Source organism: Cornus florida, unplaced genomic scaffold, assembly GCF_030987335.1.
Source record: "Cornus florida cultivar Cherokee Brave unplaced genomic scaffold, ASM3098733v1 CherokeeBrave_3.0.0_Hap2_Chr02, whole genome shotgun sequence".
Taxonomy (NCBI): domain Eukaryota; kingdom Viridiplantae; phylum Streptophyta; class Magnoliopsida; order Cornales; family Cornaceae; genus Cornus; species Cornus florida.
The window spans coordinates 8,787,566-8,805,850 of record NW_026775572.1 but is presented as its reverse complement, the minus strand read 5'-3'; the positions used below and the strand labels follow the sequence as shown (position 1 = coordinate 8,805,850).

At 36.5% G+C, this 18,285-nt stretch overlaps 1 protein-coding gene across 1 annotated transcript; it reads left to right on the top strand.

Moving 5' to 3' along the window:
• The first annotated feature begins 1,234 nt into the window (after nt 1-1,234).
• On the top strand, nt 1,235-18,197 carry LOC132293489 (uncharacterized). Its single transcript, XM_059790999.1, has 5 exons — nt 1,235-1,759; nt 2,939-3,030; nt 3,187-5,175; nt 16,189-16,417; nt 17,297-18,197. The coding sequence occupies exons 1-5, from the start codon at nt 1,711-1,713 to the stop codon at nt 17,911-17,913; spliced, it is 2,976 nt and encodes a 991-aa protein (XP_059646982.1). The 5' UTR covers nt 1,235-1,710; the 3' UTR covers nt 17,914-18,197.
• The last annotated feature ends 88 nt before the right edge of the window (nt 18,198-18,285 follow it).

The following is an 18,285-nucleotide window of genomic DNA, read 5'->3' as shown; positions in this document are numbered from 1 at the left end:
GACTGGAACATCAAGCCCCATATGAGGGAAAAAAAAAATAACCTACCACATTTTTGTCCATAAAATTTACCTAATCTAAAATAAATAAATAAAATAAAATATTCATCAAGAGTTGAGTGATTAGTTTTTATTTTTCAAAAGAGAAATTCAACGGTTGAGTCTCTGTTATTCAGAAAATTGTGCTAAGACTCTGAAAAAAAAAAAAAAAAAAAAACCAAACAAACCCCAAGTCAATGTGGGTGTGTGACTTTTTTTTTTTGTCCAGATAAAATTTTCGCTAATAAATAAATAAATTTGAAATTGACTCAATGAGAGTATAAAGCCATATATATTATAGTATATATCTATACATGTTTTTTTTGACACCTATAAAGTAATTAGTTGGGGTTAGTTTGGGGCAAATGTGTGAAAAGATACCCCAAACACTAGTTCTCGACTATGAAGCACGGACACGGATATGGGATACGGGTATGACACGATACGGATACGGCGACACGACAAATTTTAAAAAAATAAGACACGGACACGGCGGGGATACGCCTATAAAATTATATATATCTATATATATATATGTGTGTGTTCAAAATATAATTACTAGAATCTTGTACAGATAAATAAAACAACAACAAATAACATAATCAATTTCAATAATTTCATCTTTGTTATAAGAAAAATATAGACAAGACCAAACAGAAAATAAATGAAAAATAAAGTTGATCCAAATTCCAAACGAAGATGTGCAGAAAAGACATAACTATAATGAACTAAATATGTATATGAATAAACATATATACTTTCAGTCTTTCATAAAGTTTTATTCATGTAACTTTTATATATATATATATATATATATATATATATATATATTTTGTTCATGAAGAGAGATAATTGAAGAATATGAGAGACTGAGAGGAGTGAGAAAATAAATTTTGTCTCACAAAAGTGTCGGACCGTGTGTCCGAGAGTCCGACACTTCTATAAAGTGTCCGTGTCCAATAAAAAATAAAATTTGGACACTTTATAGAAGTGTCGGACTCTCGGACACAGATGTTGGTGTCTGAAAAGTATCCGACACGGAACCCCTGAGAGGAGTGTCCGTACTTCATAGGTTGTGTCGATGAGCGTTCCTAAATAAGGCAAACATGATTAGGACGTGGCAGCGCAGGAGGTGGAAACGTGGCCTTCATAGCTAAAGGGACCTAATTAGCATACCAAAAACCACTTGCCCGCCCAGAACCTCTCACAGGTGCTGTGTCAGTTCATTACATTACATTTGAAAGTTCAAAAATACAGTGTGATACATACATAGATAGTCTTGCCAGAAGGGACGGACGTTCCCTGCTTCGAACGCACCCCTGTCCTCATAAATGTCTCTCTCTCTAGAAAATGACTCTACATCACCACTTCTCCCTCTCTTGTCGCCGGTTTCCATCTATTCACTTTCTCTCTCTAAAAGTTAAAGCATCTCCACTCTCTTTCTCTCTTTTCTCTTTCTAGAGTATAAATGTATATCTATACATAAGATCTGTGTTTCTATCTGTGTGTGTTTGAATTTAGCTGAAAAGCTAGGGTTTCTGTTCGCTTGATCTTCTCGGATTCTTCACATTCGCGCTCTCGTGCTTTTTCCCGATAATTCCGGCCCAAGATTTTCTTGGAAACTTCAATTTCTCTCTCCTTCAACATCTTTTTGTCTCTCTTTTATGAGTTAAAATGGAGAGAGTGAGGCTGAGGAGGTCCAAAGTTACTTCCATCAACGAAGGTCAGATTCTGTCTCTCTCTCACTCCCCCTCTTTCTCAGTCCTTGTCTGTATGCGAATCTCTGTCTATCTTTTTTTTTTTTTTTTTTAATAAAAAAAATATTCTTCTGGCTGAGAAAAATGAAGAAAAGAAAGAATCTATTTGTGATACATCCGTTTGGCTGCTGGGAAAATCAAGGAAAAAATATGTTTTATTTGGGAATTTTTTTATTGTGTTGTTTTGACCTGGAAAGTAAGCTGATAATTTGAATTGTACTTTGTGTTCTCTTCAAGAAAATAGGAATTGGACTCCATGTCTAAAATGTTAGTACGTTTGGTAGCTGAGAAAATTGTAGGGAAAAAAGGAAAAGAAATTAAAATTTTTAAAACAAATATATATATTTTTCTTTTCAGAAAATGAAAGTAATTCAGTTTAACTGATAATTTTTACTCATTTTGAGAGTATTTTTAGATAAACAAGTTTCAAAGATGGAAACTTTGGACTTTTTATTTTTTATTTTTCCTACATTTTCTTAGCAACCAAGCATATGGTTGTCTTTGTTTCTGGATTTTGTTTTTTATAACTTTTGTTTGTTTGTGATGCTCTTTGTGAAGTTTATGAGCAAGCTTGAGTTTTGGCTTTGCTTGTGCTTTTGTTAAAGTAGGTGTTGTTTTCGAGTGGAATTGAGTAGGGCCTTATGTGTAGTGGTATCAATATGATTTTGTTTGTTCTTTATTGATTTCTCGGGTTATCATGAGGCATAATGGAAGCATGTAGTGCTATAAAAGTATTCTGTTAGTTTATGTGATTTTTCTCTTAATTTTGATTTATACATTCTGCACTTCGTTTTATATCCTCTCATCTTACTGCGTTTCTTTTAGACAACTTGATTTCTTATTTCTCCCTTTTATTTTTTTTGTGATTTTTTTAAAATAAAAAATCTATATTCATCCTAGGCTTAATGAAATGAGGTTTTCATCCACTTTGTGCCTAGAAAAGGGAATTGAGTGTTTCAATTGAGATATTTTGACAATTTCGCTCTTCGATTGTTTCTACTGATATGGTGTATCCATTTCCTGCCTTTAGTTTCGTTGATTAGAAAATTTGTTCCCATCATCTGCGGCCATCTCTGTGCATGTGCATATGTGTAATCTTATCTTGGAATGGCTATCCTGATGTTGTTATAGAAAATCATTTCCAGGAAACAGGCAGACTCAGAAACAAAGAACTGTTCCAAAATTGGCATCTGGTTCTAGTTCTCGGAGTAGTGGTGGTACCACTGAGGAAGAATTGGTGAGCTTATCAGTTTGTAATGTTGACCTTCTTTTAAATTTATATATATGTATACATTATATTAATCTCTGAAAAGTCATTTAGAAGCAATTCTGCTACCAGGATATGTTAGTAATGATTCTTCTATTTTTGAATAAATGCATTTGGCTTTTGTAGTTAACATTTGATCTGGCACAAAGCTCTTCGAAACGAGTAACTGGGACCCCAATAAAGAAATTATTGGCAGATGAAATGTCAAAAGAAACTGAATCCAAGAGAAGACCACCAACTGTTATTGGCAGATTGATGGGTCTCGATGGGTTACCACCTCAGCAGCCTGTTCATAAACAACAAAAGGGGTTCTCAGAAAACTATCGGCAGAGGACTGCATCAATAGGATTTCAGAGGAATGACAAACTATATGACCGCCGATTGAATAAGAAGATCTCAACAGAGCAGCTAGAATTCAAGGACGTCTATGAAGTTTCTGAAACATTGAAGGTTGAGAGTGCTAGTAACCCATCAAAAGAGACTACAAACTCAAAGCTAACTGAAGCAGATATAGCATTCATTCAACAGAAGTTCTTGAATGCAAAATGTCTTTCCACAAACGAAAAGCTTCAGGATTCAAGAGAGTTCTACGATACACTTGAGATGCTAGATTCCAACAAAGACTTATTGCTGGAATTTCTCGAGCAACCAGATTCCTTGTTCACGAGACATCTGCTTGATCTGCAAGATGCTGTTCCCAGATCCCAGTGCAGTCACATAGCAGTTATGAAACCATCAAACTATGAAAAGTATGAAAGCAGTGCCATAGGCTGGAATTTGGAGAGAGAACCTTCTTTAAAGTGCAATATTAGCTCTCAGCGGAAACATCAAGATGGCCATTTTAGTTACTCCTACAAAAAATGTGGTTCTCATAACTCTGTTAAACCATCAAAAATGCAATTAGAAAGGAAGCCTGAGACAGATGTCCTCCCAGTCCCAGCAAGGATTGTTGTTCTGAAACCAAACGTTGCGAAGATGCGGAATCTTACTAGATCTGTTCCATCACCTACTTCACATACTTATCAGTTAGACAATAGGAAGCATACAGAATTTCCAAGTATTGGCAATGGGGAGGCAGGATCATATGTGAAGAAGAATTTAGACAGTGATGTGGGTCTTTCGATGCCCAAGTTCAGAGAATCTAGAGAAATTGCTAAAGAGATTACTAGGAGAATGAGAGACAGCAAGCTGATCAACCTGTCGTCCACATCTAGAGGATATGCTGGGGATGAGAGCTCATATAGCATGTCTGGAAGTGATTCTACAAGTGAATCAGAGGTGACATTGCAGACTTCCCGAAATTCATTTGACTGGAGTAGCCGACAGAAGCTTTCGTCATCCCATTCAGTTGAATCATCTGTTAGTAGGGAGGCCAAGAAGAGACTTTCAGAGAGGTGGAAGATGACACAAAGGTATCATGATGTGGGAGTAGTTTGCAGGGGCAGCACACTGGGTGAAATGCTTGCTATTCCTGACAGGGAGTTGGGAGCAGAGAATTGGGATGCCATGATAGGTGTGGATGAACCCAGTGAGAGATTTCATAGCGTTGATGAAACTGCTGCTTGGGATGATCCTTTGGGTATCAGCAGCAGGGATGGTTGGAAGGATGGACGTATTAGGAATTTATCAAGACAATTTCCCCCTGTTTCATTGGTTGGCTGCGGTGGTCCTATGGAATGTGAAGCTCTTGATGATGATAGGTATCTGATGCCAAAAGAAGCTATGCACCGGGGTAGAAATAAGGCGTTGAAGGGAAACTTAGGTCAGAAAAATCTTTCACCTAGAAACTTAAGATCCAGGAATAAGAAATCGCAGTCCTCTCACCATACATATAGGCGTAGTATTGACTCTTTACAGGAAATTCATTCCAGCCAATTTCAGGGGGAGAGTGATCTTGAAAAGGAAGGGCCATCTGACCAAAAGCCCGTGGTTTTTGAGATTCCTGCTAACAATGTTGTCTATACCAGTTCAACTATTGATGCGGCGGGGGATCCTGAACTTGAGAGTATGACCATGCCCTCTGAATGCACTGATGATTCACTTACAAAAACATCAATTTCTGTGTTAGAAAACGGTGACCCCTCTGCTCGTGACATTGAGGATTCAAAAACAGAGGTTCGATTCTCTTTTCTGAATGATCCTTTTCATTTGTTGACATTATATAAATGCAGTAATTATGAAAATTGTGCCAGCCTATTTTTTTCCAACAGCCACTATCCATGGCAACTTATAGTTTTCTTATATTTTCTCTTATCTTCTTTCGTCTGTTCTCATTTGATGAACTCAAGTCTCTTCCATTACTTCTTGTTCTTTTTAATCTCTCTGTTTTTACCTTTTCCCTTTGTGTATGGGAGACATATATATTATTTTGTTTACAAATAGCTGTCAGCATCTCATGTTAGACAATGAAGTATGTTTTACAGGCAAATCTAACTGTAGAATAATGATACTATGCATGTTACTGATGGTGATTGCACTTTTTTGACTGACTTTGTCATTTTTAGAATATTTAGCTCATAGCTTTTTTTCATAGATTATTATACTCCTGCTTCAAAGACGTTGAAAACTAATATTGGTTGCAACATTTTACAGTTAAGAAAACTATGATAGTGTGTGGTATAATAGAGAGAGCAAAAGGAATAAATACGACTCATTTAATTGATCCCATATAGTTAAGAAGGCTTTGTTGAGTTGAATTGAGTACTCTTGCTTCAAAGACAAGTTAAGGATGTAGAGAACATTTAGAGGCTTTCTGTTGCTGTGAAATGGCTTGAAAACTTGTGGATGGCTGGTGGTTTTATAAGAGGTCTAGTCTTCTCTGTTGCACTAACTTTTTCAGACGCGGACAACTATTATGTAGGTTGACGTCATCAATTACTGAATTGGTGTCGTTTTGTCCCACAACTTTGTAGATGGCTGGCTGCTGTACTTGACCACAGCCTTCTCCTGTTGTCAACCATTGGTTTGCTCAGGAAACACGTGGAGGAGGGAACTTCTCATGCAACTAAGCTCAGAAACAAGTGGAGGAGGATGCAAGTTAACTCATGGAACACATGACGGAGGAAACTTCTCATGCAAACTAATAATTGCACACCTTATGTAACTTTGGTCAAACTTAGCATGATTCTCACCTCACTTCTATATGTGATCAATCCTATTAATTTGATTTGTTTCCTTATTCTTTAAGAGATAGTTCCTGATTGCCAAGTGTTCAGAAAACTTACCTGAACGTACCTTAATACTGCTGTACAAATTCAAATGTTAAACTTGAAATTATTTTAACATAGAAGTTCATAAAAATCTTCCAGGTCCTCCATGTGCCTTGTGTCTTTCTCTTACCAGAACCACACCTTTGAGCAATCTTAAAATCATTCTCTCCCTCTTTTCCCTATTCTCCACAGCAGCCACCAAGTAGATGTCTTTTCAAAATGTCCCACTCTTTGGTTTTAAGTGTTGGCAACTGTGCTGATCAAACTCACATGTATGGAATTTATGGTCCAAATAATGAGGTATGAAAGCTATGAATGACAAGTGGATGTGAAATGGGCTTCTGTATCCTGATGCCCTGTTGGACGGCATTCTCAACCTTTCCCCGTACTGTATTAAGGTGGATTGGTGCTACATGTCCCATCCCTTACTGTTTTCTTCGTTTTACTTGCCACTTAGTGTACTATATGAAATCTCCTCAACAGCATTGAAAGGAAAAGTAGGATTGCTTGATTTTAGATTGCTCTTCAGGAAGAAAAATATGGTTGGAGAGATAGAACATGACTTTTATGAGTCAAGGTGATGTTGAGGCTGGATTGACTAGAGGTAATGATGGATGACTATGATGACAAGCTCCACATTTGGCAATTACAACGAACTCTGATGTTGATGGTGGTAAATCTGTCCAGGCAACTGTGAGAGTGAAAGAATAGGCGAAAGAGGGAGAAATTGACCAATTGGGGCGGAGAGAGATTTATGTGAGAAGAAACCCTAACGTCTTTATATTTGAAAGGGTATTTAAGGTGTAAAAAATTGTAGAATATGAGTCTTCTTGTTCCTAGTTTATGCCAATCATATCAAGAGCCTAGTGAAAATCGAACTCTTAATGGCCAATACCCCATGCAAAACTTTTCTTTCTATCGGATCAAATAAATATTTTCTTGGGGCCTCAACATAAGACAATATAGAATATTTTAGCATGGAGAGATCAGATTGTATGCACCATGGCTGAATCAAATGAATACATTGAAGAAGTTCCTGCTTTATTAGTCAATCTGGAAACATTAACCGGCGCATATTTTAGCATGAAGAGGATTCCAATTTCACGTCTTAAAATAAATGAGCGTTTATCTTTTTCAACAACTGCAACTTGTTTGCAAAGACAGTTAATATTATGTCCAAGATCAATCTGGAATTTTCTTATGATGATTTGGCAACTTGTAGCCATCGACAATTCTTTTGATGATTTAGCTAAGGTGTTTCGGTCTGTCAAAGGGCTTGGTTGGAGGTTTGGGTCCTTTACAGTTTCCGAGCCCAACCACTCATTCCTACATATTTTTAACTTGTTAATCTACTTCAAGGTCATGCGACCATGAGGACTCTGTTAATATGGATCCTCTTGCTTACCAAATTCATTTGTCACTTTCTTTGGATATCAGTTTTCTCAACTCTAGTGTGAATTGATGTTTTAGCAAGAAAGTGAAGCTAGATTTTGGTTGTTCCAATTCAATAGGTTGTGGTTCACAAGCTAATCATCTGTGTAGAGGTAAAACTCATAGGTGTTTAGCGACGCATTCTAAGATTGAGGATTCCTTTTAATTTGAGAAGGAAGGTGCTATAGTTCTTCAGAACTTGGAGAACAGAAACCTGTTTTCACAGAACTATAATAGGACGTTATTTGGAAATAGGCCTTTTTTGTTTAACAGAGGTTTCAAGAAATTGATAACCAAACAAATTTTTGTATTTTATTCTGATGTTCAGTTCTCTAAAAATAGAACATTGTTCTAAAAAAACTAAACCAAATTGATCCTAATTTATTCGGTATTTTGCAACTTCATTCTCCAGATTTTCCGATAGGCCCTACCTATTTGCCTTTAATCATGTTTTTGTTATTCCTTACATCAAATGAGTTTTTTTATTCTGTTAGCCAGGTGAGCTCAGATCTGTTTGAATTTTCTTCTCATGGTTTTATATAAACTATAAAGGATAGGACTACAAAGGTGGTGACCAAGGCAAGCAGTTCAAGAGGAAGCTCATACACTGGAATCGACCTTTTTTTCCGATTTGCTTTCATACTATTACTACTATCACTGATGAGGCTTGGCACCAACATCTCTAGCACCTTAGTTTAAAGTGGTAGAAATTTTATAGAAAAATAAAGTCATTATGAGTATTGGTAAAATAATGGCTGCACAAATGCGTGAGTAGATGTGAGAATTCTGTGACGTGCCGCCTTCCTCTTATTTCTTCCAATAATTGATGTAATTAGCCTGTATGCCTATATATGCGATACGTTGCGATTTCTGGGGCTGACCTCAGTAATTTCTTTCCAAAAGCCACCATATTAGGTGGGTTCATTGATTAATGCACTTGCTTTACATGGTTTTTTCCACTTAAGCACACATTAGGCATGCCTTTTGTTTTACCTTCCTTGTTGGTGAGAAAAGGAAAAAGAAAAAAGAAACACGCCGGAGGTATATTTCAATGCTCTATTTCCTTCGGAATACTGGAGTATCATTTTGCAAAAAGAACAAATGTTTTTATTTAAGCCTTTTTCATGATACATTGTGATTTATGGGGCTTGCAGCTGGCCCTTGTAATTTCTTTTGTAAAGTCATGTTATTATGTGGTTTTATGGATTTATGGACTTGCCTTATATGAATTTTCCCACTTAAGCATGCATTAGGCACACTTTTTTTTCCTTTACTTTTTTTCCCCTTATTGGTTGGGGAAAAAAAGAAAAAATAACCACACATTCGGCATGTTTCAATGCATCATTTCCATCAAAAGATATGTGCAGAATCATATTGACAAAATAATAAATGCTTTAGAAACATTGTGGTGATGACTTACTTCATTGAGAATGATTCTTGTGGTCGGTTGGCTGCTAATGGAATTAACTTCTTCTCTCTTGAAATTCCAGTTCGGATGCTGCTAGAGATGAATAAATTTTGACTTCACAGCAAAATTAAAATCAGTGCCTTCTCCAAGCACTTTATTTGAATGTTCTTGTTCCAAGTTGGTTTTCAAAACCAAGCTCGAGCCTCGAGGTCGATGGATCTCTAGAATGGTATATGTCATGCTTAGTCACTAATGGTACAATCTTATTCTCTATTTGGATTTTTCCAAAACCTTTTATCCTCTCATAAAACCAACTACCATTGATCTTGTCCTCTCAATTCTTCTTGCTTTGAGTTGAATGCATCAGCTGAACATTAGAAAGACATTCCGGCAAGGTGCATTCATCGGGCAACCATTGTTCACCAAGATTTGCCTTCTCTCATTGATGTTAACTACACTATGACCCACTATTCTCACATGGTAAGTGTAAAAGTTCGGACAACCAAGCATGAGAATGTGGATTCAAGAATGAGAACATTCATTTTGTGGAAATAACGTCAACATTTAGGTCTGTGTATCGTTAAACCCCCCTCCTAGTACCTTTAATTAATCGGGATTGCACTTAGAGACGTTTTTGTTGTAAGAAATCTTTGGTACACGGGTTGAACTATATTATCCGATTCATGCATAACCATAGTTTCTCATTTCCAAAATAGCTAAATGAACCTTTTGCATTATTAAGGTAATTATCTAGTATGGAATTTGGCTGTTCTATAATTCGTTGGTTACTCTAAACGCCTTTGTTGTCGTCGATTGACCTGGTTGTTCCCATAACCATATTGAAGAACAAGGTTTTATACCTTTTTTTTCGGTGGCAATTGAATTTCTTGAAACACCAAGAGACAAATCACAATACCCACTCAAGTGTTGAAGTCAAAAATCAATCTTTAGGTTCCGTATTTGCTTACCTCCCTCGATTTGTCCTTCCTATTTTTGGATATTTGTCTCTCTCAACCTACAATAATTTTATGTGGTAGAATAAGCCTTGTATATGGCAATTGCTCCATATGTCATGCACGCGTTAATCAAATCAAATTAGATTTTCAATTTAGTCTCTATTACCAAGGTTTCAAAACCCAACGTAGTGAGACTATCGGTCAAATCTCGATGGACTTGGACATAATCAATATTAATACTCTGATTGGTTGGAGGGATGGAAAAATGGATGGAAGGGAGAAGGGGAGAGATGGATGAGGCATCCTTAGGAAAAGGGTGGCGTGTCCCTCAATTTTTGTTTGGTTTAATTGAAGGGTTGAAGTGACACTTCTTTTTTGTTTGGTTGGAAGGAAGGGAAGGAGAGTTTTTATAATTTTTACGAGTATTCCCTCATTATATAAACTTATAAAAAGTAAATATTCATATCATAGTTATAAATAATTGAAGGTTAAATTTGCTATAGCATATTTATAGGATAGTTTTTCTTTCTTTCCTTCTTTTGTTCCGCAAATTTTGGACGGGGGAAAAACATGGGCATACCCTTCCTTCTGACCAAACATAGCATAATTCTCACCAATATATTGGTGCGACTTTATTATACACGAGAAATAGTTTATGCAGTGTCATATTAGTTGATATGGAGCTATAATTGTCATTACGAAACCAAAACGATTGTGTGACATCTAGGTTTTAAAAGCCTTATTTTTTTCCTGATTCCACTTTTTAATTTTTATCCTTCTACTAGCGATATACAATCCCTCCAAACACAGTTTAAAGGTTAGATCTACTCTCCAAAGCTCATTATTCATGAGATTTGAGCCTAAATATTGAATAAAAGCTTTTCAATCCATAAAATAATAGGTAAGTTTTTTAATATTTGAATTAATTTTTATTTTTTCACTTAGATTTAATTTTAAAGTGTTTGACGTGTATCAAAAACTCTTTAGTTGCTTTATATGTGTGTGCGGATTTTGTTTCTCGTGTATGACGACATTTTTTTTTAACCGGAAGTTTAAGCGATAGAATAAATGAATAGGGGAAATGTACATACAGGCCTGAGGGAGGCCCAAAAGGTTAGCTTACATACAGGCCTGAGGGAGGCCCAAAAGGTTAGCTTAAGCAAGCATCACCTGAAAGCAAAATACATGGAAAGGCTAATAAGCCAAACAAGCCCCAAAAAAGATAAGAAGGCCAATTTTCATTGAGCCCAAAAGCAGAGATTTAGGCGTAGTAACTTTTTTTTTTTTTCCCTTGCCAAGAAACTCACGCTTCCATTTGTCCCTACGGGGACTTAAACCCTTACCATCCACTTTGGAAGGTAGTGGAGATGTGTAATAGGTGGGTGCTTGCTCATTTATCCAAAAGGTTAAGCTATTAATGGGTGGCCCCCATCCATTTACGCCCATTTCACTTTCCATTTGGATCCGATGTGGGACAAGTACCCCTTGTAACATTCTTCCCCACTCGAACTCGCAACGCCTTCGTTATGGTCGGGCCACCTTGCCTACCCAGGTGATTCACCCAGATGCCTTCCGAGCTGGGCGCTTGATGGGTCACTGGATCAAGGATTGGATCTGGCGCTGATACCAACTGTAATGGGTGAGTGCTTGCCCATTTACCAAAAAACTTAAGTTATTAGGTTGTGCTACATACCCACCCATTTATACCCATTTCACTTCCCATCTGGATCCGATGTAGGACAAGTACCCTTGTAACAAGATGTCACTAGGCTACAATGCCCTTGGTTTTAACATTGTAACTGAAAAAAAAAAAAAAAAAAGGATAAGAAAATTTTCAGTCTGTATCCAGTGAACACACAAGGAGGAGCAAGAGGGGCTTCAGAAGTCCTAATGGGTGATATCCGGGGGTCGAGGAGGTGGACAAGGCAATCGAGGGGACGCCCAAGTTGATTAGAGCTCGTCGGATTTCAATGCTGAATTTGAGGCTACCTGTGTATGATGACATTGATATGCTCGAATGTTTTTTTTTTGTGTTTTATATGGTTACTTTTTGTTTATTTTATTGTTAAATGTATTTGTGGTTGTAATTAAGTCAAAAGTAGAAATTAGTGAAAATTTTCAATAAACAACTTAAATTTAATTCACAAGCCTTTATGCATAACTAAATTACCTAACCAACGGGCTAGTGGCCTAGCGGTATCAGGCCCCTACTTCTCAAAGAGAGTTCAGGAGTTCGAGCCTCAGTGGAGGCATGTGTGTGTGAGTACCAACTAAAGAAAAAAAAAAAGAACTAAATTACCTTTAGATATTCAGCGTATGCATTAAAAATCATTTGTTGTATTATGAATTTAAAAGTTGCTTAATTTTGCATTGGTACAAGGTGTGCGAGGTTGAAAAAGATCATGATTGCGATGTCCATGATCGTTACATATCCCCATCATATCCCGATTCTGTGACAATGGGTGTGTCCACTATTTGGAACTTTTCTTGTTATTGTTTTATTTCTTTTATTAAGCATGTGGATATCTTTTCTAAAACCATTCTTGGTGTGAGGACATAGGACTAACTTGGGCATTCGGTTTGAGCTCCTGGCATCCTGGTCTGGTTTTTGACAGGGTGGGGTGTGGGAATGAGAATCCTTGGCATTTTGTATAGTTTCTTTTCTTTTTTTTTTTTTTTTTTTTTTTTGTGATAAGTGGCGTTTTTTATAGTTGGTGGTGGTGATTGTATTTCCCGGGACACCTAGAACAACCCATAGTCAATGTTGAAGCAGAAAACTGAGCTCTAGCTTCCTTATCTGCCAAGATCACTCAATTATCCTTTCTATTATATATTGATCACTCTCAACATCAATAATTATCTGTGGTAGAATTTCCACTTTAGACATGATACCCCCTCTTTCCATTGTGCACCACCAAGCACATCAACATAAAATTTTGTTTTGCATGAATAAATCCGACAACTCAAATGACCATCTTATTATTATTATTTTGTTTCTTTGGTTGACTAAGCTCTAAACATTTTCACCAATCCATTAGTTCTCGCTGATTTGATGACTTAGAACCAAGCTGATCATAGCTTTGAGCCCATACACGGTTTTGAGTCGGTGTGTAGTAGTTCAGTCTTTTGAACTTAGAATACCAGTTAGGGTGAGAGTGTGGGAGTGACCATTTTGGAGTCCCAAGAAATGTAGAGCACCTCCTCATGTGCTTGCATTTAAAATATATTTACTTATGTCTATGTTAGGAGTGACCATTTTGGGAATACCATGAAATGTAGAGCACCTCCTCATGTGTTTGCATTTAAAAATATATTTATCTATATCTATGTTCCTGAACCGGGATATCTATGGACTGGAGGGAAAAGCACCTCCCTATTATGTAGGTTAGGTATCCCAGCTCTCGATCTCACAACTATCTCGTTCCACCAACCACATTGTCTAGCTTAGAAAACCACAAAGAAGAAAATATCTCAAATTCAAGGTCACAATCACCTTATTTATTTATTTATTATTATTTTTTTTTTTTATGTGACTGGCCAAATTTAGTACGATTCTATCCCGCATCTTTCTGTAGTTGATTGTAATACTTTAATTTATTTCCTTATTCTTCAGGGGATAGTTCTTGGTTTCCTTAAAATTTACCCTTCTTTATATTATATACATTCTTATACATTAGAATGTGATTTCTTCCAATGTTAAAAGTTCAGGGAATTGTAATCCTTTGTGTGCATTGTATTCAGTTTGAACAACTCTATTTTATGTCAAACTGCTGCATGTAGGATGCTCATTCCACATTGATAGTTTATGAAGGTGAAACTCCTTGCAAGTGTTAGGTAATAGGTTTTTTCATTTAATTCTTTTTTGTAAATTGTGCATGGTGCTTTATCGACATGTTATTTGTGGAAGGCACTTAAAGTGATGAAAGTATTCCCTTGTTGGGTTAGAGTGGCTGAGGAAGACCATTGTTGTACCAAATCCTACACTGTTGCTTGTGAAATCCCATCCCCACCCCTATCCTGTAACTCCCTTTTAACCTTGCTCAATTCCCATGCCAATAAGCACAGGATGTGGCTTACTTGTTTATCCGTCCCTGCTTTCTTGCCTCCTTTACATTCATATCTCTCAGCAGAGCTTTGAATTACATTAACAGGAACTTAATAATCACAATTAGGTTTTAGATTATTCAAAACTTGTGGGGAATTCGTTGTCCAAATTTGAAAAACATTGAAATTGTAAGTAAGAACATTGGAACCAATGATTTAGTTGTTAATAAATCACAGTTCACTATATTTGTTGAATGCAAGCACATGGTAGAACCTGAATTACTACACTTACCCTTTTTCTGTTACTACAACAAAAATGTTTTTCTTTTTCCCTTTGGATGGGGTTGTGCATGAAGGGGGGACCGGTCATTAAAATCTGGGAACCTTCATGACTTCTACATATTATAAAAAATTTTCTCGCGTTGTTAACAAGTGCACGGATCTAGCAGTTATATTTTAAAAATGTCATATTTAAATCTAATTTTGAATGTTGATTTGAACAAACGAATCTTTAACTCTTAAATGGGCCTCATAAATAATCTGGAAAGTATCTTAGAGATTTTTACATTAATGGATGACAGTGTCATTTCCTCTTTTTTCTTTACGTCATAAATCATTGCTGCAATTTTGAGTTATTGCATTTTAAAGAAAAATTAAATTCCCTTTCTTACCCTAGCTTTTTGAGTGCATCATGGTGCTGTTTTGAGATCTTTTATCAATCTATTCTTATAGGTTTATAAGGAAGTATTGCATTACTGAAAATATATTACAGAATACATAATTCTTATATTCTATAATACAGTGTTGAGAAGGTTCCAAAATATATTTTATTCTGATTTTGCTATATATCACTTGCTTTCATTTCCTTCTCTTAGCATTTTTAATAAGTTCCACATCGTAGTCTGTGAGATAAAGGACCACCTATATATATTACATTGTATGGAGAGCATAATGGAAATACTGGTTGTTCATGCAGTTTAAGGTGTTTATGTATTAAGACATTTTGTAAATATCTTCATTGATTTCAAAATGCAAGTCCCTTAACATTTCTTATATTGTGTCGTAAAGGAACTGTCAATGATGAATGAACAGAGTTTTTCTGTTATAATTTACCATGAGGATCCATCGTATAAATACACACACAGAGCATGTGTAATGCATAAGCCTGTTTCTTTCCTCTCTTTTTTCCCCAATTTCTTTCCTTTTTCCTCTTCTTATAGTGTACAATTGATCAATACTTCTGATTTTATTATAATAATTTTTTGGTAAGGACTTCTGGATTGATTTATGGATCAGGACATTCTATGCACACATGCATAAGAATCAAGGTAGGCATTATTATTATTATTTTTATTATTATTATGGGTAACTTTAGAAACCAAACTAAGGATATCTGCTGGATGTTTCATCATGTACATTCAAAATGAAGTTTTACATTTCCCTCCAATAACATTAGCATTCCTGTTCACATATTAACTTTGTTCTAGTAGGCAGGCAGTGGTCTGCACCTATATTCAGTGAACTTGGATGAGTGTTGGGTGCAGCAGTGTGTCAAAATGTTGGGTTCAGTCGCTGCCAAAATATTTGCTATTAGTTGTACTTGTCAAGGTTGGGCCCGCAAACCGGTCTTGTATAATTGTTTGTTGTCCATATCGGTGTTCGAGAGTACAGAGCTAGGTAACAAAGGTGTGCACATTGTTGCAGGCTATGTTTGGAAACTGATTGTGAACACTGGAATCAGTTTGCTGTTATCTAGTTAACTACTATTCAAAATAGTTTATTTGTAGAAAGTGCTCAGTATCTGCTTCGTAGTAAGTTTTTGAAAGCATATATCATAACTGATAATTGAATTAAATATTTAGTTGAAGATTTCCACTGTCATTTAATAGTCCCATCATTCATGTTGTATGATTTTATTGAATACTTATTAAAATGCTTGTGACTTGTGAGATACTTTATCCTGAATTATTTGTTTCCATTGTTTTTTCTTTCAGTTCCCCATTTTCAAGTAGAATTATGTCAGTTCCCATTTTTGTCAATACCAACAGTATTTTCTTCTTGTTCTTTTATGATTCTCCAGGAACCATTGATTGTACCATCTGAAGAAAGTCCAGTTCCTTCTCAGTGTCCCATTACTGAACCACACTCTCCAGCAAGCTCCAAGGAGGTTGATCGTCTGAGTCCAGTTTCAGTTCTGGAAGTCCCTTTTACAGAGGATGTATCGTCCAGTTCTGAATGCTCGAGAGTTGTTGCTGATGTATCGTCTGGTGGTTCTGAATGCTTTGAGAGAGTTGTTGCTGACCTTCACGGTAACTATGAAGCTTTTTAGTGTATTTACTCTGGTACTTTTAGATCTCTTGGAATTGAAGTCGTTGTGTCCCGTCTTATTTTTCTTTCTATCTGAGAACATGATGGCTTGCTACATAAAGGAGATTGAGAACATGGTATGATAAAATCATAACAAAAATATGACGTAAATTGAAAGATTATAAAATAATGAAGAGATGCATTTGAAACAGGCAGGCTCCATCCAATACAGCAGACTAATTTATACCCACCTCCCTTCAAATCTCAATAGAGCAACCTAAAATGGAGCGCAAAAGGGCTTCTGCACAGCAAATCTTTTATCTTTATTTTAGTTTTTTGAGCACATATTCTCTTACATATATATAGCCATGACATATTTCTCACAACTCCAAGCTTTGGGTTCCTAAAGACTGAATTAGCAGATAAAAGAAGGGGGGCTTCTTTAATGGTTATGAGACCCAAGCTGAGGGGAGTTGTATCCACTCCATTGCAAGCATCAGTCGTTAGCATAGAAATGCATTATGCCAACTATTTGTCGTCTCCTCAACAAGTCCTTTCTGTAGCCTACTTATCAATGCTTTGAAAACTATTTGTCATCTCCTCGCATTGCCGCTTATCCATTTCAACATTCATGTTGGAATTAAATGTTTTTCTTGTCAATCTACTCATCTATTTTAATCTCTGTATTTCAACTACTCATTTTATGACTTGTTTTTTGTTTTTTTCATTTTGCTCCCCTTCTGAAGGAATGATTCTACCAATCATTTAATTTATTTTTGCTTCTAAATTACCTGTTTGTCTTTTTTTTTTTTTTTTTTCCTCTAATTCAAATTACCTGTTTATCTGCTTTAATATATCTGTATCTTCTTTGTTCTTGCTAGGGCTTCGAGAGCAACTTAAGCTTCTCAAGATGGAGACAGAAACATATGCAGAAGGGCCCATGTTTATGTCAAGTAACGAAGATCTTGGGGAAGGGTTTATTGCAGTCTCTGAGGATAAGGAAATGTATATAGAGGAGAGCTGGGAAGCTTCCTACCTAGTTGATGTGTTAATTGACTCAGGTTTCAATGAAACCGATGCTGATACGTTCATGGCAACATGGCACTCTCCCGATTGGCCCCTGGGTCCCGGGATATTTGACAATCTTGAGAAGAAATATTGCGACGACGAGACAACTTGGTCGAAGTCTGATAGGAGGCTGCTATTTGACCGTATAAATTCTGCACTCTTGGAGATTTCCCAGCTTATCATGGATCCACACCCATGGGTGAAGCCAGTAAAATTGAGGGTTGGTTCAAAGTGGCAGACAGACAGGATCAAGAACGAGCTGCAAAAGTTGCTGGAATGCCAAGAAAAGAGCGCGGATGAGGACATGTGGGAGAAGGTGCTGGAGGGGGAGTCACAGTGGTTGTATTTGGGAGATGAGATCGATGCAACAGGTAAGGAAATTGAGAGGTTGGTGTTAGATGATCTAATAGCTGAGGTTTTAACAATGTAGAGTTTTTGTACCAGAAAATGCTAGGCATTTACATAGACAGATGAGGTGATGCAATGGTTGGTTTAGAAGATAATGAATAAGACTAAAGTACCAAATCCTTACAACCAAAGAAATTTCTAATGATACTTAAATTGAAACATAAATTGATGGGCACTGGAACATAGTTGTATGTGGAGTTACAGATTTGAGTTTTAGAATGATGGATGAAACACAGGAGATACACATTATGACCCAACTTGTGAACCATTTTAACTTTTTAGGGATTTGGATCCAGGTTTTGCTTTTGTGGTGTGGTCTAAGCAGCCCTACGCAAGGGTTAAGCTAGTTTGGGCCTTGGAGTCGTACATGGTTCTTCGGCTTGAGTTGCTTTTC